Below are 26,494 nucleotides of genomic sequence, written 5' to 3' on the forward strand. Positions count from 1 at the left end.
TTCTAATACATATATGCCTAAGAAATATTGTAGGAATATCATACTTTTTTTTGAATGAGGAGTCAAGAGCTTGTCTGACACTAAAGTGAAGGCCACACACACACACACACACACACACACACACACACACACACACACACACACACACACACACACACACGAGGTCAATAAGCATCACTCAGAAAGGTTGACTATGGATGTGTCAAACGTGACACTGCGGCTGTTGAATGGATACTCAGGATACTGGAGTACTGGAGTTTACATCTGCTGGAAAAAATTCTGTTAAGACAGCCAGAATAAACCATAGTGCTTCCGGTTTAATCTTTCAACATAAAACTCCTACTAATGAACGTGAAGCAGCCCCTCCTTCAAAAGAGTCCAGTTTAATTTCAGAACAATGTGATTCTGACTCAGTGTTACGACGGTCATTTTTAAAGTGCAATATGACTTTGACGCAACAGTATCCATGATTTTTGTATATATGTATGTATAGGGAAACCACATCTTTACCATTCTATATAAAGATATTTTAAAAAAAGAAATTGAGTTACAGTAAGTAAATGATTGCAGTTTCGTGAGTCAGCAAATCATTTTAATTGGTAAATGTAGGAGAGGAAGTAGACTTAAACAAAAAATGTAGTTTCCTACAAGAACCTGATCCGTTTTAAAGAAGGTCATAAACTACACACAGTGACCATTTAAAAAATATGACTAATTACTTTATTTCTAAAACATATAATACTGAATGTTTGAGAGCTCACAACTGTTGTGCGAGATGTTTCCTCTCCTTCCCCGACTCTGTTTGTTGGAAACATCAGGGGCACAGCTGGATCTCTGTCAGATCAAACAGATGCAGACTGTGGCCACTGCTGTCCTCAATTAAAGAATAATAACACAGGACGAATAAGAGGGGTGGCACGAGTAGATAGCGTGAGAGCTGCTGCAGGATGTCCTCACAAACACCCATGTGGCCTAAAAAAAAAATGTAATTATGTATTCAACAATAGCACTATTCTGTTGAGTAGATTAAACACACTTGAGTGGATTTAATGTGACTACATTTTTAGTAGCTCTCAGTGGTGGAAAGTACATTTACTTGGTATTGTACTAACGAACACATTTGAGGTAGTTGAAATATTGTCCTTTTACTCCACTACGTTAATTCAGTAGCTTTTGTTGCTAGTTACATTGCAGATTTAGATAAGAAGCCCGCAGGATTACAGTCAGTGCGCTTTGGCACAGCCTTGTGCCACAAAGCCACACTGAATTAATGATACAAAACACATTCAACAAATACATTATGATGGGTTATTATAGATAACAATAAGACTTTAATGATCCCTTGGTGAACTTCACAAGCTACCTGGCATTAAACCATGAACCCGACAGCACCATTAAAGCACTTTGCATATATTAATCCATCCATAACTATAATTAAATACTCTCTTATACACTATTCTGAAATGGGGCAGTCTGCATAATGAGTATATTTTGTACTCTAAGTACATTTATTCGCTCATACTTTTGTACTTTAACTAAGTAAGACTTCCACTGGTCGTTCCTCTACACACAGACCTCACCAGTGCGTTTTTTGGGGCGATAAATCGTATTTCCGTTTTATTTTGAAAGAACGACCCCTTTTCCTGTATCATCCGGCGGCGCGCTTGACGCGACACGTCTGCGTGAAAGCCCTGCCGTCGCCTTGTCGAGTCATCGCCAAAGAATAGCAGAGAGCAGACGAAGCTGACGACCGATGGCTTGAAAACAGGGGAATAACTGTGGATCACAGCGGATTTATTGCGCCACAGAAGCCAAGAGAAGCGAACCGGCGGTCACGGGAGCGGACTACATGTAGCTGCGGATGAGGATAAAGCGCCTTTGAGTGAAACTCTTGCCCTTTTTGTTTTGGTTGCGGCTGCAGACCCGGACACAGACAACACGGAGACAGACTGAAGTACCGGAGCCGCCGCGGACACCAGCGAGCGAACTTGGCTTCTCTGCCCCGGTGGGAGGTGTCTGTTTGTCGGCTGCGGCTCGCTGCACGTACCGCTCACCGCCACGCTGTTGGGACCTCTCTTTTTTTATTTTATTTTTTTATATAAAGGATAAGCTTGTAGCTAAGTTATGTTTTTGTAAATAGCTTCTTTTTTTTTTTTTGGTAACGAACTGTGGCTTTAATGTGACGCACTAAAGTGATATTAGTGCCTTGTCGAAGCCTCCACTGCAGAGGAGCAACAGGCTTTTAAATCAAGTTTTTACCTTCTTATCCACGGGGCCAGTGCTGCTCACGCCAATGTGAAAGGTAACGGTGCATTTTGGGGGTTTTTGTTTCATCATAAACGCTTTGTACGAATCGTGACTGGTTGTTGCTTGTGTCTTGTTTTGCCTGTGGGCAAAGTTAGCTGCATAGCCTCTGCTTTTTGTTTTAGAGTTCCTCAACAGGCAGTGAACCCCTCACTGCACGTATCTTTAGCTTCATCTCTCTCCAGCACACTTAGTAACGTGCACACCTTTCCTTCTTTTTTTACCCATGTAAGTTACACAAGTCAAAAATACATATTGTCATAAGTTCTCTTACGGCTCTCGTGCATTTTCGCAGAGAACTTGAATTGCTCATGATGCTCATTTTAACATATGTTTCTTTAATGAGAGCAACTTAACGAATGCAATGAATTAATTAATTGTATTTAATGTAATTTAATTTGCATTTTTGTATTTTAATGATAATGTCGATACAAAGCGCGTTTGGCCACGCTTGAATGTTTATGCGCGTTATGTTTGAGGACACCTGTAAAGACACAGTATCAACAGAAAGTTACACGATAGAAGTGCTGCAAATCAATATTGACGTATTTTTTATATATTCTTTTAATATTTGCGTGATATCGTGTGAGCTAGCAAGAGTTTAACAATGAAACTCTGATGGGTGCAAGCAGCACACCTGTGTGTAATTATGTCTAACATCGTCATTATTTACATTAATTTGAATTATGATGTTGCACACTGTACCTTCAATTTGTCACAGGCTATTAAAGCTTAGTTATTCAAAATTTAAAATGAACATTTGATTTATATTATATTTATATTTGCCCTTATTTTAACGTTTTTACTCCGTATGGATTTAGATTAACACCTCACAACACCGCCTAGCTGTTGTCACTGTAAAAAAAAAATGAAACAAAAATGAAACACAACCACGTGTCATAATCATAACAACAAATAGGCAGATGTTTCTTTTCTTTTTTTTCCCAGCAGTGATCGGTTGAATGATGCGCCTCTCTTAGCCCAGAGGGCAGTCAGGTGCCATTAAATGCAAAATTGGGATAATTTCAAGGAGAAGCGGACAATCTGTACATAACATATAGTTATGCAAATAGTCAAATTGCATATAAAGTTGCACAAGGTAGAAACCAGCCGTAAGGCACATACCTACTGTTGCCTCTTCAGTGCTAATCCTTCACCCACCTCCCTTTTTAATTGAGGCAACATACAGGAGCCTGTGTGGCCCCACTACTCTCTGGTGTTGTGCATAGTCACTACTAGAGAACCGTTAAGACACATTTAACCCAGTGAAATTGAATGTGTCATATTCTGTGTTGCAGAGAAATTTGACTTATTTACATGAGATTATTCTGGTAGACTTTGAAGCCTTTTGTTTTGCTATTAAGTGATCATCACACGCCATCTGGGTTGATATCATAAAGGGGTTTGTGCACTCTACAGAGACACTTGTAGACTATGCAGAGTCGCTCAGTGCAGTTTAAATCCCCATGTTCTAATTGAAGAGCCTGTATCGATGACTAAGTGAAAATGTGACGATTATTCTGCGTGTCCCTTTGTTGCGGGTAAGACTTGTGAAAACCTGTTGTTGTATACAAGAATGAATGCAGTGTGAAGGGTTTCTGACTCCACACGCCGAAGCAGCTGCTGCTCATCTGTTCCAGTGCCGCCATGATAACAGATGTTATCTCACGTTATATAAGGCAAATTCATTAAGCATATTTCTTACCAACTAGTTTTCTGTAATGCAATATGGCAAAGTGATGTAGTATTCACTCTGTGTGGCGGTTCGAGCTCTGTCACTCTTGCCACAGGAGTAGCCCAACCTTGAGGTCAGCCCGGCGGTGGTGACTTTGGGCTAAATTTGGAGCATGGAGCAATTAGGCGCTCACTCTGCTGCATCACTCCACTGCATTAACTACACGGGGGCGATTGGGGGAGGGGTGGTTCTTGTTAGCGAGCTTGGGTTGGAGATTAAAGGTTGTGCTCGACCCAAGTAAAAATATTCACTGATAAAATCCCAGACAAAGAGTTGTTTTGTGGACCCAAAGTCTGACTGAATCCTCTAACGACCTCATTTGGAATAATTAACTGCTTAAGACTTTAATTAATGGGAAACCCGACTTTTTCTTGTCGCGGTCTAGGTTTACCGACCGGATTGTTTAGAAGCATCCAAACGAGGGGTTTGATCTCTGCTCAGTGTTTCTGGAGGAGCGGACAGATTTGTGATTTGTTGGTTGTTAAGTAGTCCAGTGGAGGCAGATGGTGAATTTTAGTGATGTTTGGTCAGATGTATAAAGAAAATCTTCTTACAGCTTCTTCTTTCTCTCTTTTTCCTTCCAGTGACGATCAAGCTGGATCAAGCTGGGCCAGGCTAGGCCGACGACCTCTCTGGGGAGTCCCATCTTCAGCGAGCACCGGGGGGCTTCAGCCTGTTCTTACAGAAACTTCACCAGACCTCCACGTCAGGCCGCAACGGATTGGATTCCAGTCGTGTTTGTGCTTCGTCAGCCTTTTGGGTGGCCGCACCGGTCTGTTGTATCTCCTTCCATGTCGTGGATGTCCCTCTCTGGATGTTGGCAACAAGATGGATTCGGGTGTTAATTTGACGGTTGTCACTTCGTTGCAGTGCTTGCACCCCCCCTCCTTTGACTGGCTTTCGTCTCTTCCCTCCCCATTCTTAAAGCGAAGGCTCCTTCCTCTCTCTCGGGGCTTACCTGAGCCCCGCACAGAAGGCCCTTGTAGGAACTGTAGGTTGTCTTGTTGAAACGGTTGACCCGAGCAAAGAGGAAGGTTGGAGAGCTTTTCATTTGAAAAAAGAAGCTTGCTCGTAGAGATTTGTGCCCGCATTAACACAAATAAATCCTTATTTATACGTACAGAATTCCTGTTTTGTGGTCTGAGCCTCGGGACAGAATGTCTGAAAGCAATAGCAGCGACAAAGTGGTGAAATTCATCGCCCCGGCCCCCCCCCCCTCCTCCCTCTGCTTCTCCCTGTCCATCACCCCAGACCCCCCATAAGAATGTGAACGGCTCTGCCAGTTCAGACTTGCTCGTTGTGGACGAGCTCAGTGTGCACCCCGAGGTCCAGCGTCGGCGACACACCATGGACAGAGACTCCAGAATAGCCGAGCACCGGTTCTTCCGCCGAAGTGTCATTTGTGACTCCAACGCCACCGCTTTGGACCTGCCCAGCAAAGCTGCTGTGATCCTCACCTCGCCGCCGGACTGTGAAGGGCCTCCCGTCTTCTTCCTCCTGCCGCCCTCAGGTCCTGGACCCGGGGCACAAGACGCCGAAGGCGGGGAGGTCCCGACAGGCCCCCATGTTCAATGCTCGGCCCTTCAGCTTGGTCTCGGTGGAGCAGTCGCGGAGGGGCACGTAGAAAGTGCTGAGGAAAATTCAGGCGAGGGCGGCATCACGCTCGCCGTTCCCACCATTAGCAGTGTTGTTCAAGAACTTGGTGCAGACGGGGCAATAAAAGAGCGCACCCCGACAGTATTGGATGTTACCGACAATACGGTGGGCAAGCAGTCCGACGTCACATTGCGTCCCAGAGGGTCGGAGGACCCGCAACAGGTGGCAAAAGACGGAAAAGTGGTAGAGCGTGTGGATAGCGTTAGTAGTCCGACCAAGGAGAAGGAGACGGAGGAGGAGAAGGAACTGGCGAAGATACGGGCAGAGCAGAGGGAGGCCGAGAAACGAGTGCAAGAGGATATAGAGGAAGTGGAGACAAAAGCGGTGGGGACGTCACCGGATGGGCGCTTTCTGAAATTTGACATCGAGATCGGAAGAGGGTCCTTTAAGACCGTGTACAAGGGCCTGGATACAGAGACTACTGTGGAAGTGGCATGGTGCGAGCTCCAGGTGAGTCCAGACTCCTAAAACTGTCCCCTCTTCAGTGTCTGTGCCCGTCCTGTCCCTGTCTCTCTATCTGGCTCCGACTTTAATTAAATGTCATCTTGTGGTTGTCCTGGAGGTTTCTGGGTTCCATCCACGTGCTGAATTTAACCTCTTTTATGATTCCTTGCTTGTCCTGTTTTTACCGTGAGATCGTGGAGTCACTGATGTGTGAGAACTTCCTGCTCACCCAGGTCCTTTTCTGTAGACGTGTTCACAGACTGAGGTACTGGTACATGTTACATCCTGGATAAAGCGCGCGTTTGAGGTTTTTTGATGCATTTTAGATAAAGCATGACTAGTTTATAAGGGCCCTAGGGAAACAGTGGAGAAAACATTTTGAATCGGATGCTTTCTATCAACAACATGTTTGGTTGTTACTCAGAGCAGAAACAATACGGAGGTTCATGCTCTCTTAATGGGAATCATTTAGTTTTGAATCAATTTGCTTCACTTTTTAGTTGCTTTGCGTTTTTAATTGCACGTTTTAATCCTTGTGTCTTGAGTGAGCGGATGGGATTGCTGTGCTACACTGACATCACAAAGTCATACTCTTTATAACTGTTATGTGTAATATTTCTGTTATATTGACCTGTACCTGTGCCAGCACCTTGGGCCTAGGGAGGTATGATGGCTCTTTCTTTTCTTATTACTCGTGGTTTTCATTTCTACATCCCTACATGTGACAAGTTTCAATACTATTTACTGTCATAGTACAACAGGGTTGCACATAAAAATGCAGTTTTTAGTCTACTTTTGCTACATAAGAAAAACCCCCAAAGTGTATTACACATGGAGGACGAATTAAGGAGTCTCACAGTCTGAGGAAACCTGCTCTGAAGTCTGGTGGTGCAGCAGCTGATGCTTCTGTGTCTTTTGAACTAAATGAGTAACGCTGTCGCATCTCTGCCCTGCTGGTCTCAGTTATGGTGGCAGGTTACTTCCCAGTAGAGTTACTCTGTGGCCATAGCCAGACTAGTTGCACTGGGCAGCTCCCAATCAGCTCATATAGATGAATGAATAAAGGTCAACAATTGAGACGGAATCTTGCACACCGTGTGAAACATGAGACAGGACGACATAGTTCACCACAGGATGTGGTTGCTGCATTATGGTGCTGCAACTTTGTGTGTGTGTGTGTGTGTGTGTGTGTGTGTGTGTGTGTGTGTGTGTGTGTGTGTGTGTGTGTGTGTGTGTGTGTGTGTGTGTGTGTGTGTGTGTGTGTGTGTGAGAGAGATAGGAAGTTTGAGGAAGAGACATGTAGAGCAGTTGGATGTGGTGGCGGGAAAAGTGAGGCAAGCAGGAGGAACAAATGGTGTCTTTCTTTGCAGCAAAAGGTGCGTTCAGTAGTTTGAGATGTGAATGACGGTTCCAGCTGGTCACGTGACATCGACTAAGCTGATTGTTTGGTGGAGGAAGACGGTGACATGAACTGCTTGCCCTGATGGAACTCTTGATGCTGCTCCAGTGAAATAGATGTTTTCACGTTTGTGTTTTCTCAGGGAGCGATCGTGTCTTGTGGGAGTGCGCCTTTGTTTTTTTCCCATCTTCTCCGTCACAAGATGCACCTCGAGTCCGCCTGAATCTCTGAATCTGATGCCCCGCGTCTAGGAAACGCTGGTTTGTTTATCCGAAAACAAACACGGAGCGTTCTCTGTAACACATGCCTCTTTCTTTTTTTCTCTTATTTGTCAAAGAAGGGGAAACCTGTTTTCTCTTGACAGCGCTGTGAGTCGTATGGGTTCTTCATCAGCTTAGATTCAGCCCTTTAGACTGACTTTTGAATTTGTAATTTGGTTGAGTAATCAGAAGACGAAGTCTGTGTCAAAGATGACCGAGCAACTGCTGACATGTGGGAGTAAAGTTACATACACACACATGCAGGCACACACGCATAACAGCCAATCACAGTCACTCACTGGGTGGGCACGGCAACTAGAGATCTGTGGGAGTCGGGATCATCTGGAAACGTGTGCATGCACGTATTTGTGTGTGTGAATGTCTTTCCACCCCCTTTGACTCTCTGTAATATGTTTAAGTTCTGGTGTCTGTTAGTGTGTGTGTGTGTGTGTGTGTGTGTGTGTGTGTGTGTGTGTGTGTGTGTGTGTGTGTGTGTGTGTGTGTGTGTGTGTGTGTGTGTGTGTGTGTGTGTGTGTGTGTGTGTGTGTGTGTGTGTTTCTGGGGTGTTGCGACTTTACATTCTTTTGGCGTCTGATCCAAAGCAGGTTAACTTCTGTTTCCAGGATAATCCAGAGATGGATGTAAACAGAGGATGAGGAGGAGGAGGAGGAGGGAGATGGAGCAGACAGTTTGCTTAAGCTTCAGTGAAGAAATGGATTGATGAATAGATAGGAGTGGAGTGAAGAGAAAGAGAAGGAAGGTCACTCTGCTTATCTTAAGGTGGCCTGTGTGGCTGCATGGTGATGGATGGGAAAGAAGAGGTTGACGCAGTTCTCTTGGAATGAAAGATAATAGAGAAGGGATCCGTTTAATCTTCCGTTACTATCCTAGAAATACTTTTAGCGGTGTGGATTTCTCTTAACTGTTTTAAATGACTTGAAAGGCTTCAGTCAGGTGGGAAACGAGTGAGTGACAACACATTTGCATGAAATAAAGTTAAGAGAGAGATAGAGAGAGTCGACCACAAGAACGTAAGAGGAGGTGAAAGAAAGGAGAAGTAGGCCGGGAAAGGAAAGAAACAAAGTTCTATAAGAAGGCGGGGATGGAGGGAGGAGGGGTAAAGGTCAAAGTTGAGCCCCCCTGTGTCTGAGGCGATCGCTGGGATTCTGTCCAGCGTTAAGCTAGCTGGTAGAGGGGCTAGAGTGAGACCGAGGCGGGAAGGGCAAAAGTGGGATTAAATAGAGTCAATTTCAAAAATAGAAAATTCTCATTTTTGTGAACTTTCGGTAACAGGTGGTCGGAGGAGATTAGGAGGAGGGGGGGAGGATCGAGTCAGTGAGGAAAGACCCGGAGAGGGAGTTCAAGGAAGAGGGAGGTGATCATGGAGGGAGTTCAGTGAGAGAATAGAGAAATGGGAAACATGGGTAGGAGGGAGGGAGGAAAAAAGTGGGAGAGAGAAAAGACAAAGGAAATGAAAAGGGAGGAGGGGGAGGGAGAGGAGCAGAGGACGAAAAGAAGAGGGACTGTGTGTGTGTGTGTGTGTGTGTGTGTGTGTGTGTGTGTGTGTGTGTGTGTGTGTGTGTGTGTGTGAGTGTGAGACCGACCTTAGGCTCTCTGCTCCGCTGGCACTGAAAGACCTTGAAATTTCTCTCTGAACTGCAAGACAAGGCGGATTAGCCCCCTCCTCTCTATCTCTCTCACACACACTCTCACTCCATTAACAACCATTCAATCAGTGCCTTGAGAGGGAAACTGGACTACACTTTATTGCTTTAAATTCGAATTTCATACTTTTTGCAAACTGCTATCATACAGTGCTACAGTGAAATGTTGTTTTGCTAAGTCGTAGCACTGCGGTCTCCTGACAGACAAAGCTAATAAATATAGCTCACTTTGTCCAATTTTAGCATTGCGGCAATTTGTTTACAGTGATGACCCATTTTAACCTGGTCCTGGTCCATTAGTTGGTAAAAGGCCAGAGGGAGAAAACAATGACACACAATGAGGGCGAGCAGGATGAAGGAAGAGGATATTGAGATGTTTGTCATCAGACAAATGCAGATTTTTACAGAATTTTACATTTTTATTGTAGTAATGCAGTTCCTACTATTACTGTATTTGACATATTACACCACCCTGATGCCCAGTTTCCAAACCCAAAATGATATTGTTGGAACTGGTGAAGCATTACTTGTAAATATTTTGAGTTGAAGATGATAGCAGAAGCATGAGAGACATTAAAAGCTGCATCCTGTAGTTTACTGAAAGATAAACACCCCCAGATTACTCCAGGGCAGCAGAGCTGAGGTGAAACGGTGAGACTTTCCAGACGTTCACATTTCCCTGACAAAACAGCACACAGCAGCTGTGTCAAGCCTTCCACGCAAGCTGGTTCTCAGTGCTGATTGAGTAGTCGCTATATGGTAGTTATAGCCATCCCCCAAAACACACACACACACACACACACACACACACACACACACACACACACACACACACACACACACACACACACACACACACACACACACACACACACACACACACACATACACACATAAGGAATGGAAACTGTATCTGCAGTTTAAACATTTTCTTGTGAATGTTGGCTACAAATACTTTACTCGGTTCCTTTTCCTTATTAGCAATTAGAATAATGCTTATGTGCATGTAAACGTACGTCTGTATATGAGGTCGTGTGTGTGTGTGTGTGTGTGTGTGTGTGTGTGCGCGTGCGCACATGCTGCAGCTAGCTTTGGGGATTGTTAACTTATTCATTTGGCTGAGCCTGGCTGCAGATGAGCTCAACTGTTTAATAATAGAGAACTTCAAGTGAAAATGTTTTTTAGTTGGTTTTTTAAGCCTAGTGGATATTTCCTGTGCTTTTAATGTGACGGACAAACAAATGGGTTTTTGTTGGACTGGTTAGTCCAAGAACCACCTGAAATGATTATTTACAGCTGGAATGAGCATGTTCTCTGCCGTAGTCAAGATGGAAAATCACCCCCAACGAGACAGTTGTTGGTAAATAGCTTGTGGGCCTGTGCAGATTGGCTGTCAATCACCATGATAACCTCCCCCATAAGGCTGTTACTCTTTAAGTCCAGCTGTAAAAACGGGCTGATGTTGCATCTCAAACGTAGGAATCTAGCAGTCGCAAGGCCAAACAAGTTGTCATGTAATCTTCTGGAATGACGTGTATTTCACAGAATTTTTAGGAGATATGTAAAAGGCCCCAAAGCCCAGCCAGGTTGATTTATGAGCGATAACGCCCCGGCCTGAGGTCGCCAAGTGTCCAGCTCTGGTGTTGGATAATCCGCAGATGACAGCGGATAAGAAGTGGGCATGTCATTGATTTTATTGCTCATTCTCTATAAGACTCTTTTGCTTTGTCTTTGTCCCGCCACATTTGGGACTCACGCTCTGCCTCACTATCGTGTGTCAGTAACCAGCTGTGAGCGACAAAGAAAGGGAGGCAGAGAAGCCGTCACTTCCTCATATGCAAACCGTGTGCGTGCGTATGTGTAAACTTCAGAGTTTACCATAATGTTAACAAGAGAGGTCAGGCCACTCTGCCTTTTTAAGACTTTCATTAGTATCGATTTCAGTGGAAGGCTGAAGTGTCACATGGCCTAAGTGCCCTTTCAGGGTGTGTTATTAGTGCTCAGACCTGCAGATAGTAACAGTGTTAATAAAATTATGTTTTAAAGTAGCATACAGTCATTCAAATTCAGTTAAAAATACGGCACGTAGTCTATGCTTTCTCTCATGGGATTGGTTTTATCACACACACGCGCGCATAAATCTCACTTGATAGCTTTCAGGCTTTAGATGTGTGTGTTAACAGTTTATGTGTGTCTGTGTGCGTGTGCGCGTGCGCCCGCGGCCCCCCCCCCCCTCGAGTGAAAAATGACTGACCTTTCTCCCTCCCACTCTGTGTTTATTTAGAAGAAAAAGAAGGAAGTGTCATCCTGAACCCAGACTTTTGAGTGTTTGTGTGTGTGTTTGTGCAAGTCAGAGAGCTGAATATGCTGAAGTGTTTTGGCACCTTGAATAAAGTCATCCAGCGGATGAAAAGCGCTGAGTGAGAGATGCCTCAGAAACTGCTGAGGGTGTGTGTCGGGGGTTACATCATATTGTGTGTGTGTGTGTGTGTGTGTGTGTGTGTGTGTGTGTGTGTGTGTGTGTGTGTGTGTGTGTGTGTGTGTGTGTGTGCAATTCTGCGTGTGCGCGCGTTGATAAGCACGTGTGCTTTATGATCATTACAGTGTGGCATAATTCTAAAAGTGTGTGTGTGTGTGTGTGTGTGTGTGTGTGTGTGTGTGTGTGTGTGTGTGTGTGTGTGTGTGTGTGTGTGTGTGTGTGTGTGTGTGTGTGTGTTGACTCGACTCATGGAAAGGCGCTGTGCGTGTGTTAAGGGGTTGGTCGGGTAATGGAATGCATCAGTGCGACATGATGACATAGCTCACTCTGTTTTTCTGTTCTCTCTCTCTCTCTCTCTCTCTCTCTCTCTCTCTCTCTCTCTCTCTCTCTCTCTCTCTCTCTCTCTCTCTCTCACACACGAGTTCTCTCTTTCTTCTTCCTGCCTCATCTTTGAGTCCCGCCTCCCTCTCGTTATCTCCTCCATCTATTCCTTCGTTCCTTTCCTTCCCTCATCTGTTTCTCTCTCTCTCTGTCTTAATCCTTACCTCTTCCCCTCACATCAATCTCTTTCCCTCCTTCACTTTCCATTTGTTTCTGATTCCTCCTTCACTGCCGCGTACTCGTTCACTTCATCGTTGATCTTTTGTAATCCCCATTTTAAAGATTATTATCAAGGCATCTCTGATCTGCTGGAATTGCTGACAGAGATGAGCTGAATCTCTGTTGTAATTTGGATATAACTGACTGCAACCTATATTCAACCCCCCCCCCCCACACACACACACACACACACACACACACACACACACACAGTAGCCTGACGAAATGCGAGTGTGTGCCTGATTAGCGAAAAGAGGGTTATTGTTTTTCCACATTTCATTTATTTATTTATTTTGCCAGGAAACTGCAAAACAATACTGACATTGTGAGAAATAATCACTTCCTGGAAATTCCGAGCCACGATTGGCCGACAGCTTCGGATCAGACGCAGGGGATTGGGTCACGTTGTGTTGAGCCAGAAATGACAAATCTGGGATCAGATGAACAGCTTTCTACTTCCTCAGACACAGTGAGACCACAGTGGACGCAGCAAGCAAAACCTGAGACGCCACATTATACACCGAAAATGTTATTTGAAAGTGTTACTCGGCATGAGAGAGCAGGTCCTCAAGCATACTACGTTCTTTGGTTTTAATTGATAGGAATTCACAGTCTGGCTGAAGGGCCACTTGTATATAAACAGCAACAGACTGTCAGTTTCTACCCAGATGGGGAGCTCTGGTTAAAATGAAACCTTTTGTTTCAATTGAAGGGCACTGAATGAAACTGTAGGAACACCAGAATGAATGACGGAGGAAGTGGTGAAGATGCATAAGCAAAGATGAATTCAGTGGCATCGCCACACCGGCGCTAACATCTGATCTGCTAACTCGCTCCTTGAGCTTCAGAAATGTTGATGCATTAATGAAACGCAAAGACTACGGCATTTAGATTCCATTTCCAAGGGCCATAAACCCAGAGAAATATTGTCATCAGACAATAAATATGGAGAATCCTCCCAAAGTGTTTGATGTCTATGTTTCTCAGTTTATTGCCTCCATTTCACTTTGGTCTCCCTGTCAGAACATCGCTTCTGTCCTGAAAGAGGGATCGTCAGTCGACCTGGCTTCATACTGCTCCACTTTGATTAACGGTCGTCTCTATTTGATTAAATGCTAATCACATTACATTAATCTGACTCATGACTAGTAAACAACAGCTGGAGAAAGGAACTACAGTCGCAGGCCAGTGTCTCTGATGACAACAGATCAACCAGTGACAGCAGGGCTGAATGCATGCTCAGTAGACCAGTGTGCCTTCTTTACAGTAGGAAAGTGTGTGTGTGTGTGTGTGTGTGTGTGTGTGTGTGTGTGTGTGTGTGTGTGTGTGTGTGTGTGTGTGTGTGTGTGTGTGTGTGTGTGTGTGGGTGGGTGACCTTAGTCTAAAATAGATCCAGTCTCTAAACTGCTGGTCATCAGCGTAAAGTGACCTGAGCTGCACATCTAAGCTTTTGCTCTAGAGCACTGTGTGTCTGTTTATGTGTCTCTTCTGTATGTGTGTGTTTAGTGTGCGTGCGTGCAGGTCAGTCTGTGTACAGATTGTGTGTGTGTGTGTGTGCATGTGTAAATGAGCTCCTGTTTCTTTGTGTTCACCTCATATTCTCTCTCTGTGTGTGTGTGTGTGTGTGTGTGTGTGTGTGTGTGTGTGTGTGTGTGTGTGTGTGTGTGTGTGTGTGTGTGTGTGTGTGTGTGTGTGTGTGTGTAAGGGGGCAGCTCCTTGGTTTCATTGTGTCCCTCCCAGATTCCCCACATTCCAACAATACGATGTCATTTCTTAATGGAATGGGTTATATAGTAAATGTGTGTGTTAGCTGGGGTGAACACATGATCTGTGTGTGTAGTCTCTACTCCCTATAGATTAACGTTTCCTTGTTTATTTTTTTTGTGCTTATAAAGTGAAGTAGGATGACATATTTTTGTCGACCACCCAGAAGTTAGCATCCACTGGTTCAACAAACCGGAATCAACCGGAATGCAACAGTCGGATCTTTGATATGTGATAAGTCTATATTAAGAGACTGCAGGTAAAACCAATTGATGCTCAAGATACTAACAAGCAAGAAACGGTTTTGGGTTTAGCAGGTTCACTTGCGTCTGGAAATAGAACCGAATAACGGCGAGACAGAAAGAACAAAGTGTTGTATTGATGCACTCTGTCTGTGTGCAACTGTGCATGGCCGTGTTTGTGGCTTTGTCTCTCTCTCTCTCTATCTCTATCTCTATCTCTCTCTTTCTATCTCTCTCTATCTCTATCTCTATCTATCTCAATTCAATTCAATTTTTTTCAATTTCAATAGCTTTATTGGCATGAAAGTTTAGAAACAGTATTGCCAAAGCATCAACAAAAATAAACATACAATAATATTAATACACAATAACATTAATATACAATATCATTAATATAACATCTAGATTGATTATTAATTACATACGTACAGTGTGTGTGTGTGTGTGTGTGTGTGTGTGTGTGTGTGTGTGTGTGTGTGTGTGTGTGTGTGTGTGTGTGTGTGTGTGTGTGTGTGTGTCACTCATTGTCCCTCATGTTGTGACATGTTAGGACATATTGGGCAGCTAGATACTTCCTATCTCCTTCTCCTAGGAGTATTTTTAATTTTGAGTTGTTATTACATGTTTTAAAATCTGAAATTACAGAGTTGAATTTGTTAAAGTAAATGTTCCTAATTTGATTGAACGCTTCACATTTTAGGAGGAAGTGCATCTCTGTCTCAGTCTCACCTGTCCCACAGTGACCACACGTTCTCTTCTCTTTTGGTGTCCATGTCTTCTTGTGTCTTCCTCTTTCTATTTCCAGTGTGTGGTCACTGAGCCTGTACCTGGTGAGGATCTGTCTCTGCTGTCTCTCTCTGACAGTAGAGAGATATTCTGCCAATTCATAGTTTCTTTCTAGGGCCAGATAACATTCTAGTCTACTTTGGCTTTTAGTTTCTTCCTTCCAGTGCTCCAGATAGGTTTCTTTACATCGTGTTATAATGTGTTTTACTCTGATTGGTGTTTGGAGAGCGGTGTTGTTGTGAGACTGGTCCCGGTGTGTCTGAGAGGAGGCAGTTAGTCTCAGCACCACCTGACATAGGGGACTCTTCTCTGGGCTCAGGTGATATCTCTCTCTCTCTCTCTCTCTCTCTCTCTCTCTCTCTCTCTCTCTCTCTCTCTCTCTCTCTCTCTCTCTCTCTCTCTCTCTCTCTCTCCCTCCCTCTCTGACCTTGACTGAAGCCTTTTGGGAGAAGAGGACAGAGACTGATCAAATAGAGAGACAAGATGGGATTTTTCCCTCATTTTTTTTTGTCTGTTCTATAAATAGCGGCCGACTGTTGTCTGCTGAGCCATAACTAGAGCATAATGACTGGAGACTGTGGCTGCATGTGTCAAAGTGGATATTTGTGTCAGTGTCTGTGCTGCCTGTGTGTTGTTGTCTACTTTCTACTCACCAAAAAAAAAAATAGAAGATTTAAAGCTTAGAAACGAAGGTTTGTAAGATGCTACTTTACTGTAATGTTGCACTAAACTTCAGGAGACAGTTAAGGATTCAAGAGCTTTAATCTGCCTCGTGAAATATTTAGCCTCCTTGTTTCAGTCTCCCTAAAATGTGACATAGGTCTGATAGTGTCGTACAGTTTTTAGGGGCTATGAACATAATGTTGGATGGAAGTTTTGATGTTTAATTAAGCGGATATTCCCCCGAAAATGTATGTTTTTTATTTTAAACGCTTGGCTCTAAACTGAGCGTTATTTGGCACGTGTTTGTGACGAGAGCAGTGAATGAGCATTCAGATGAGCGGTGGTGTAGAGAATTATAGGGCTGCAACTAACGCTGACTTTCATTATTGATTAACCTGCAGATCAATTGATTAGTGGTTCAGTCCATGAAATGTCTGTAAATACTGGACAATTCCTTTTAAAATGTTCCACGGCTCAAGGTGATGTATTAATTGCTTATGTCGTTATTAGTATTATTACCATCTTTATTATCTTGATAGTGAAGTTATGGCTGATAAGTTATTGGATGATAATACAAAGCCAAGGTTCTCATTGATTTAACAAATGCCGCATATATGTTTTTCTTTGGTGTACTTAACTTGAAAAAGATGAATGAACATTTGAAGTATTATTATTAAATAATCCATATTTGCTCAGTACATCGTCGCCTTTCTTCCCCTCTGAGGCAAATAAACAAAAGGTTATGAACTTGAAATCCTCGGTTATGTTATCGGCCATGAGAAGCCGGTAATTATCGAAATCGGCTCGGAAATCCATAACCTTCCTTTCTTCAAAAATAATGAATCCTTTCATTTGAGAAGCTGGAGCCGGTGAATGCAATTACTCTTGAAACATTACTAAAACGTTTAATTGATTATCAATGTAGCTGCCGATTAACTTTCTGTCCGAGGACTAATTGATCATCTATTTACACACACACACACACACACACACTGTGGTGATGAGCTAGGAAGTTCTCCCCACCAGATTAGGAGTCAATCCCTCATGAGCCACAGTTTGCATGATGTAATCACCGCAGAGCGAGGTCACATGGATGGTATGCAACGCTCAGGGCCGTTTTCAATTGAACGGGAAAGCCCCTTCTGTCCTGCTAATGCTGCGGTGTGGTGTGAGGATGAACAGCTGCGTCATTTGCAACCGTCATCCGCCACAAAAATCATTTTTAATGTGTAATAAACTGATATTGTGAGACGGGGTATTTGCTCAGTTTTGCTTTTAAAGGGCCACATGCTGCGAAACCCCACTGCAAAACTTTGAATCTTTACAGCAAGAAAATGTTGTGTGCCATCCCCTTTCAATCCCTGTCACTGACGAAGGCGATAAATCCTGCGTTACATGCAATGGTCGGCGTAATGTCACAGGGTCGGTGTCCAGAGGGGCGCATCATAAGCTGGGTTGGTCTGAGGTTGAAGTCACCGAGTTCACGTAGATGATGAGATTCTGGAGGCAGGAAGTGTTCGTTCCTCTGCAGCGGTGTTGCATTTATCTGAGAAATGAGCTTCTGTGATGAGATAAGAGTGTTGCCTAGTGGTCTTACCTCAGAATCCAAGGGTCAAATGTTTGATCCTGGCACCACACTATGTCCTGTTGAGTCTCCTTTTATGGTAAATTCCCTGTGTTTATAACCTTGAGCTAATTTTTCTGCAACCGATCGACCGGAGAGCAGCATCCAGAGAACAAAGAAGTAGAACGTCCAAACGTATTCTTTAAACCAGAAAGTTAGCTGTGAGAAATCTACTACATGTTCACAATTGACAGTTGGGTTAATAACCTGAATGTCTACCTTGGTTTTCACCCTCAAGTCAGGAGTTTAGTTACAATAGATAAAAACAATTAAGAACATACAACAATGGGACACACACACAGAGAAGTGTTTTCACTTATAGTGATGTAATAATGAGCCAGATCTGTTAGAAACATCTCCTAAAAAGGGAAAAGCCTTCCCAGCATTATTTGTTATTGTGCTGAAAGACAAATGTTTGGACACGGTGTCTTTGTTTGAGTAGTGTGGACAAAAGGTAGACAATACATTTACATGTCACATGAGGAAAAGCAGGTATAAATAATGACGTTAATGATTTAATTGGATCTTGATGGCTCCGTTCTATTCAGGGTGCGCGCTGGCTCACTGAATAGAACGGATCACTAACGTTATTACTCATTTGCTTTTCCTCCCATGACAAGTCAACATGTCAATTAAGGACTGATTGGCCTCAGGTGTGGAGCACCACTTAGTACACCCAACTGTCATTGGCACAACATATTGTTATGTTATATGAGTTTCGATATATTATTAGTTTGGTTGGGCTTATGGCTGAGACATGTTGTGACTGTTAGACCTTTGCTGGATTCAGGCTTAAATTAATTCAGACAGTTTGTAAAAATGATGAAATTCCACTGGCACCACACGCCGGCATACATTACAGCATTATGCTATCTTAATATTTGTGGAATATTGTCCTAGAATGAAACACAAAATGAGATTTTATTGACATAACTCATTCCTGAGGTCAAACATCAGAGTGGTAATGACTTGTTATGACTACAATATCTCACAAAACATTCATATTTTTTTGCTATTACAGCTTTAATGCACGCACACACAAGCCAAACATTGTCCCACCCGTCTATGCTGCTCACACAAACACGTGCGTGCGCGCGCGCACACACACACACACACACACACTATAACAAAGCAGAGTTGACAGAGCGGTCAGGTCTGTTTGTTTACTGTTGTCCTTCCTCTGTGTGTGTGTCGGTGTGTTGCGTTGTCTACTCATTGTGTTATGGGTGACAAACAGCAAACCTCTGTCCCCATGTTGTCGACTCGGGCTCAGCTCCACTGAGAAGAGGGGCAGACACGGAGAGAGAGAGAGAGAGAGAGAGAGAGAGAGAGAGAGAGAGAGAGAGAGGAGAGAGAGAGAGAGAGAGAGAGAGAGAGAGAGAGAGAGAGAGAGAGAGAGAGAGAGAGAGAGAGAGAGAGAGAGAGAGAGAGAGAGAGAGAGAGAGAAAATGAAATGAAATGAAATGAAATGAAATGACAGATGAAGATGTATAGTAGCAGACAGATATGCTGTGTGCAGGACTGGGTTTGTTTTTATGGGTTTATAGTGCGTGTTTCCTTGCCGTTATCTGAAAGCCCCAGTTTGTACTCACTTCATCAATATTTGATTGGAAATATCTCTTGTCCTTCCTCTAGTGCCGAGTGTGCTCATGTGTGCAAATGCAAAATAATGGAGTTACATGCAGTAAATACACTTAACATGTGTGTGTGGTTACGCGTGTACAGTGACATATTAGTGCTGCTATTGTAACACAACCAGACTTACATTCTTCTTATCAATTTATTATTTTTCTGATTTGATTCATTGCTTAATCGTGTTTGGTGTCAGGGCTTCAGTTGGTGTGTTTGAGTGTCAATTAAATCTGTATTTAGTGTTAACATGGTCTATGAACGTGTAAACCTCTATTAGTCGCTATGGATTAGTCGCCGTGAGACTTTTGTTTAAAAAATGGGACAAAAACAAAGCCATTTAAGGTCAATAACAAAGGCAGAGATAGGAGGCGGAGGCTGTAGCAAAAGCTCAATGAAGACGGTACAGAGAGATAAGTGAGCAGCAAATGCTACTCTTTCCAGGTTCATTTTCATCCGCCCTTCCTGTTTCTACCTTTATCTCCTCTTGTGTGACACACACACACACACACACACACACACACACACACACACACACACACACACACACACACACAGAGAGAGAGAGCTAATGGGCAGCTTTGGAAGGTAATGGACTGTGGATCCCCTGCGGTCTGATGGTAGTCCCATTCAACCTGTGTACTTTAGGCATCGTCTGCCTCATTGTATATTCAACATCCAGATGCTCCCCGGCCCCGAGTACAGAGCAGCTGTCCGCGGCAGTGCTGCTGCTTCCTTTCCTCTCACAGATTAATTATTTGAAATGTCAGAATTTCTACGTTACAATTAACCAGTTTAGTTCCATGAATTGAGGAAAACAAACACACGGCATGTGAGGTGAAAGTGCATACAGACTCACGTTCTACACCCTGGTGTGTTGTCATAACTGTGAGCATCGCTGAGCCTCTGTGTCTCTCTTCTGGTTTGTACTGTTTGTGTGTTTGATGTGTAGGTGCATGCTCAGCCATGTGGCTGTGTTTGCAGACGAACAGGTTCGGGTGTTGATGCAGTCAGCTTCCGCTTTTCAGTATCGTATCCTGAATTCTATTCATATTGAGGCTTCACTGGCCTCTATTTCCTCATCGACTATGCTGATAGGTAAGAGGAGAAGTAGGGTGACGACTTCTCCGAGATTCTTCAGAAGCTGCAGCTCGTTATCGGGAGGCTTTTTTTCGGTGTTTGCCGTTTAATGCTTCGTATGTGTCTTTGTGCGCCAGAGCACGAGAAGGTGACAAAAAAACCCGTTAGAGGCGCCTTAACTTTGCAGCATTGCAGTTTAGGTTGCAGGCGGCACTAAACCACACCACGGTCTGCAGCACATCCGCACTCTGGTTGCTGTTAGCGCACACAGACACTCTGCACGGAGCTATTTCTGTCTGTTCAGCATATATCTGATATTGCGGTCAGCCACCAGCTATCTGCTACCTGTGTGCCCATCTACGTAGCTCTGGTGTACTTTTACACTGCTTTGTTTCCTTCCAGCAGATTGATTGACACAGGGCTTTGACTATAGTTAACCCTTTAGTTATCTGCTGTATCAAGTATTTAATTAACCATAATTGACTTGGTTAGAATTTAACAAGATATGTGTCCTTGGCCTTGTGAGGATGTTTTTGATACTTTTCATTAAAACAAATACTGTACGTACATGCTACTAGTCTGTGTGAATGCTAGTAAGCATTTTAAGAAATGTGACATTTGTAAGCATTGTGTAGTACTGTATGTTGACACCGTCTTGAATGACAGCGCTTGCAACGGAGCCTGGCATCGTTTCTGTGGCGTGAGCTGAAAAGAGCTAAGAACTGCTGAAGTGTGTCTTCCAGCACATCTTGGGGGGGGGGGGGGGGATTTAACTCTAAACTCTTTAGAAGGCTTCCTTTTTGGCGAAACAGCAAATCTGCTTTGACTGCAGTGGGAGTGGTGGTGGTGGTGGTGGTGGTGGGGGAGGGAATGTCCTTAATTAGCCCAAACACTACCTCTGCTTCAGCTCAGTAGCTTGAAGCGAGCACGGGGGAGGATGAGAAGAAGTAGACACAAAAGGGGTGAAAAGAGGGCAGCGGAGGGGAATGAAGACGGGAGAGAAGGAAGAGATATAAATGAAACTGCTCCTGATGCTGCTGCTTTTACTATAACATCATGTGCATACGCCATGTTCTTAGCACCTGGAAGTCTGTCTTCAACATCTGTTACATTGGTGCAGTAGTGTCGCCGTACATTACTGAGAAATCCGTCTGCGTGGTTTGGTCAAATATTGAGCAATAGCTGATTGTGTCTGTGTGTGAGAATGGACACGTAGCCATCGCCCAACCCAACAGTATGACTGTAAATGCTAATGTCACCAACTTTGTCTCTACTTGTCTGTTATAGATAACATCTCTTTTCTTTTTAACCAAAGTCTCAGGTGTGACACTTAATGTAGATTTATTTTTGATGACAGCTCCCGTCTCTTTGTTTTATAAAGACATGTGTGGCCCTTTTGTCTTTCTCGTGAACATGTCTTTGTTGTTTTCACTTCATCACAAACAGGTCCTGCCAGCCAGTGTTTGTGCATCGCTAACGAAGCAAAAATGAGCGATAGTTGCTGTTCTTTTATATGATATGAGTAAACAGTTTACACACACACACACACCTTTGTGTGTTGCCTTTGGGGTGACAGCTATGATGTGTGTGATACTTCAAAAGACGGATGCGGCATTTGTGTATGAGTAAGTGTGTGAAAACGTTTCTGTGGGTGTGTGTGTTCATGAATGTGGATGAATTATCCCTTTGTGTTTGATCTTATCTACCACTAACTATTAATTGACTTTAGTTTACAGCTCCACCAATACTGGGTTTATAGGCTGATGCAGGCTAGATGATGAACTGATTATTGGAGAAAGTAATTTGCAGAATTATTTGGAATGTCCGCATGACCAGCGGACTGCAGCTAACTGATTCAACAGAGAACGTCAACAAATTAAGAAAGCAGGTTGCATAATTTGGTCTGAATATGTCACAAACCAACTTTCTCACACGACGTGCAATGAGAGGAAAAACCAGAATCAGAGATGCAGCATTTCAAATGAGATTTGCGTGTATATATAGAATATCATCATAGTGAATTACTGATAAAAGCGGTGCTTTAATTCATGTTTTTCCTTGCACCAGAAAGAAAACCAGCATTTGTTTCTACAATGAAACTTCACCCATGATGTCATGTTCTCTTAAATTAATCAAATGACTTGTCCTTTCATCCTTTACTTGTTTCATTTAATTAGACAGGTTGAATCTTGACTGATGCAAACAAGGCTTCATTAAACAAAAAGACTTGCTATCTCATGTTCTGTGTTGGCAGGCTGTCTTTTCTCACTGACTCAGCCATGAGACAGGTACAGACACCTGCACACGTCTTCCCCTCTTTTACTTTGTCATTCCATCCACCCTCCAGACGGCCGCAGATCGACCCTGGTGTTTTCTCAGTCTGCTGCACAATCATTGGTCCATCTCTTTATTCTCTCCGTCCAACTCTCCATTCTCTCTCTCTGTCTGCCGCCCTCTCTTTCACCGATTCTTTCTCTGCTTTTTTTGTCTCTTGTTCTTTCACTCAGTCTTCCTGCTCTGCTGTCCTCTCTGTCTAACGCTGTTTGTGTCTGAACTTATCTTCTTCAGTGCTACCATTTTGCTCTCTCTCTCTCTCTCTCTCTCTCTCTCTCTCTCTCTCTCTCTCTCTCTCTCTCTCTCTCTCTCTCTCTGTGTCTCTCTCTCTCTCTGTCTCTCTCTGTCTCTCTCTGTCTCTGTCTCTGTCTTTGTCTCTGTCTCTGTTTCTCTTTCTGTCTCTGTCTCTGTGTCTGTGTCTATAAATAGCAGTCTCGTGGGCTGGAGGTGTTAGCAGCAGCACATGATTCATATTTTAGCTCTGCCTTTTTATTTACCTTCGCTAGTCTCCTGACGGGACCTCATCTTCTCTTCTCCTCTCCTCTCCACACATGAAGGCACCTGGATCATATTCAAATTACTTTCACCCCAGTAAACTGTGTGTGTGTGTGTGTGTGTGTGTGTGTGTGTGTGTGTGTGTGTGTGTGTGTGTGTGTGTGTGTGTGTGTGTGTGTGTGTGTGTGTGTGTGTGTGTGTGTGTGTGTGAGAACCATCATGGCCTCCATTCATCAAGCTGTCTCCTCTTTAAACTCAGACTCCTCTTGTGCTCAGTGATCAAACGTGGAGTAAACTGGCTGTAGGGAAGCTAGCTGTCTGAATGTGAAGCCGGTATCAGCGAGTGACTCTCAGCAAGTTTGAGAGAGACGGAGACACATCTGTCAGCAGTGTTTACAGTTTATTTCTCCTGCCTCACTGACTGAAAACAGACCGTTATATGCCAGACAAAACAACCTCATCACTTTGTAGAGACTTGGCAACCTTAGCGTGTGACCAAAGTGTGGCTGATCATGTGCACAATATGTGTAAAAAATGTGAAATTAATTATTTAATGTTTCATGTTGTATGAATGGCCAGACAGACGGACAGAGACAAGCTAATGTAAAAGTGTTGGATGGACTATGCAGGCAGCCACTCTATCCATTAGAGCATTAGACTTTCTAAATGAACACATTTTTAAGCACTTTAAATCCTACCTTTTTTTAAAGGTAGGATTTAAAGTTGAGTTGCGTTAATGACTTTCTGCCATGCACATGCGTCATGTTAATCCACTGCAGATGCAGACTTCATCTTTGCTTTTTAATAAAAGCTCATAATAGCTGATTTAATATACGGATGGCTTTCACGCTGACTGCAAATACTGTGCACACATATGTAAATACAGCTGTGCAGTTCCATACATGTGCAAACGGAGTAACCGTGCAGCACATTCACATCAATGCATTCATACCCCGACGCACTTGTAACACAAGTAGTTAGGTAGGGGGTTTGAGGTCAGATTCAGGGTCAGTGTTTGGGGTCTTAAGGGCGAGAGCCCCTCTGAATGATGATAGGTTAGTAGAGACGGATAGAAGAAGAAAAGGAGAAGAAGAAGAATGAGAGGAAAGCTCGCTGACTTCACAGGATGTGAGCGTGCAATCTCATAGTCATTTCTGGTAAGTGTGTGTGTGTGTGTGTGTGTGTGTGTGTGTGTGTGTGTGTTCCAATGACTCTTCTTCGTCTTCCTTTGACCCTGTGGTGAACTGATGAGGCAACCACTTTGCTTTTCATTAAGAGAACATTAAAGCATTGGTACCTGTGGGTTCTGCTGAGTTTATCCATGACCTCACTATTTAGAGGTTCTGTTTAAAATGGTAGTTCTGGTTGAGCGGTAAAGTTCAAAAATTCAACTCCTTGTCAGGAGTTGAATTCTGTGTCCATGATCATTTCTACTACTTCTTCTACTCCACTTCTGTCATTTCCTCTTACTTCTACTTGTACCTCTGTCCTCTTCCTCCTTCTTTTTTTCTTCATATACTTTTTCTTCATAGCTGGAGAAATATTGTACTCGATGCACACTGAAAACATTTTTTTGTACACCATACATTGTACACTTCACTTCTTTTTAAAGGTCCTCTCTATTTTTCTACTACCTGTGTAGCTGTAAACGTTGTTGTTGAGATCACCACCACGGCAGCTCTTGGCAGATCCACTGGTTGATAAACTAGATCCGTTCGGCATCTGTATCAGTTACAGGTGGTTTAAAGCAGTCAGTTATTCAGTAGATAAACAGACAGTAGCTGACTCAACCCGTGCACACCTGAAGTGATGTAACAATTGAAAAGAGATGTTTTACGAGTGCGTTGGTTATTGATAAAGATCTAGATAATAACAGTGCATCTGTCACTGAATCAGTTTCACTGGTACGTGGAGAAAGATTTATGAAGATTAGAAACGCACCTTTGCATTGTTAAGCTATAAAGTTTGCACACAATAAATTCCAATAGTGCCACATAAAAGCATAACTTATGTTTTTCCAGATGGGGAAGTTGAGCTTGGCACAGGTTTGATTCTGAGGTCCCAAAAATAAGTTTCAGGAAGTAACGATATCACAACATTTCTTATTATATACTATAAAATGTTCTACGTCTCTAAATAAGCAACAGTTTGTTTCTCGTTCGCGTTACAGTGTAGCTGGAAATGGAAAGGACATACTACGAGGTCAGGTTCCCTGCTCAGCGGGTGAACCATAGCAGCGATGTTGTCGGAGAGTGTGGGGGGTTCAGACAGCAGAGCAGCCCTAGTTAGATTTCCTGCGCCTTTTGATACAGTAAGTGTCAAGAGAGCGTGTGTTTTTACCAGAGAAACGAGCGAGTCGCTCCGGACACACCGATGCTGCAGCGTGTGTGTTGGCACGGCACTTGGTATGGACAGGTGTGGGAAGTCTTTTGAAGTTGTAGTTCTGATGGAGCCTATCATCACACACACACACACACACACACACACACACACACACACACACACACACACACACACACACACACACACACACACACACACACACACACACACACACACACACACACACACACACACACACACTTCTCTCCTCTCTCCTGGGCTTTGCCCCACCAGAAACTGTTTGAACAGGCAGTCAGTTATGAAGAAGCTGCTTATCAAAAACCCAGACGTATTAATCAATGCAAACATCCTGACTGGGCTGGTATACTGTACGTTATTGTACTGCGTAGTGTGCGTTCGCCTTGTGCTCTGTGTCTGCCTCACTCTCAAGCTGTCTTGCTTACTTTCTTCCTGCCTCTGGCTTCAACCCTGTTGTTCTGACCTCTCATAGACTTCCAGCAGCGTGGTGTAACGCGTCTCTGTGTGTGTACGTGTGCTTTTTGTGTGTTTTCATCTCGGGCCAGAGAGCCTAGTAGAGGCATTTCTGTTGACATTACCCACTCTTTGTCTGTTTGTGCTCCCCCTCTGACATTTGCTGGACAGGTTTTCCAGATTTTTCTCTCCATTTCCGACTGTGTGTATTTGGACCTTATTGACTGAAAAAATCTATTGGGAATTTGAAGAGGCCTCATTGGGCTCTGAGAAATTGTGCTTGACATTTAGTTTTACTATTTTCTGACATGTTATAGACCAAATGATACCTTTTAATAATTGCGAAAATAATCAGCAGGATAAAAGATAATGAAAATGATCCTCCGTTGCAGCCTACTGGGATCTGTTTTGATTTCTTGGTGGCGTTATGTAACTTATTAACAGCTCTTTCTTACATAAACAACGTTGCCTCTGAGAAACTCCACTGCAACAGCTGCTAAAGCGTTTGTCGCTTACTCACCT

At 43.5% G+C, this 26,494-nt stretch overlaps 1 protein-coding gene across 1 annotated transcript in view; it reads left to right on the forward strand.

Moving 5' to 3' along the window:
• The first annotated feature begins 1,732 nt into the window (after window positions 1-1,732).
• Window positions 1,733-26,494, forward strand: part of LOC137888094 (serine/threonine-protein kinase WNK1-like) — an 81,674-nt gene continuing 56,912 nt past the window's right edge. Inside the window, 3 exon segments of the mRNA XM_068731397.1 lie at window positions 1,733-2,302; window positions 4,624-5,247; window positions 5,249-6,145. Of these exon segments, the coding sequence (XP_068587498.1) occupies window positions 5,197-5,247; window positions 5,249-6,145 (948 nt within the window). The 5' untranslated portion in view covers window positions 1,733-2,302; window positions 4,624-5,196.

The sequence above is a fragment of the Cebidichthys violaceus genome, unplaced genomic scaffold (genome assembly GCF_023349555.1).
Source record: "Cebidichthys violaceus isolate CVI_PGR_0920_01 unplaced genomic scaffold, fCebVio1.0.p SCAF_51, whole genome shotgun sequence".
Classification (NCBI taxonomy): domain Eukaryota; kingdom Metazoa; phylum Chordata; class Actinopteri; order Perciformes; family Stichaeidae; genus Cebidichthys; species Cebidichthys violaceus.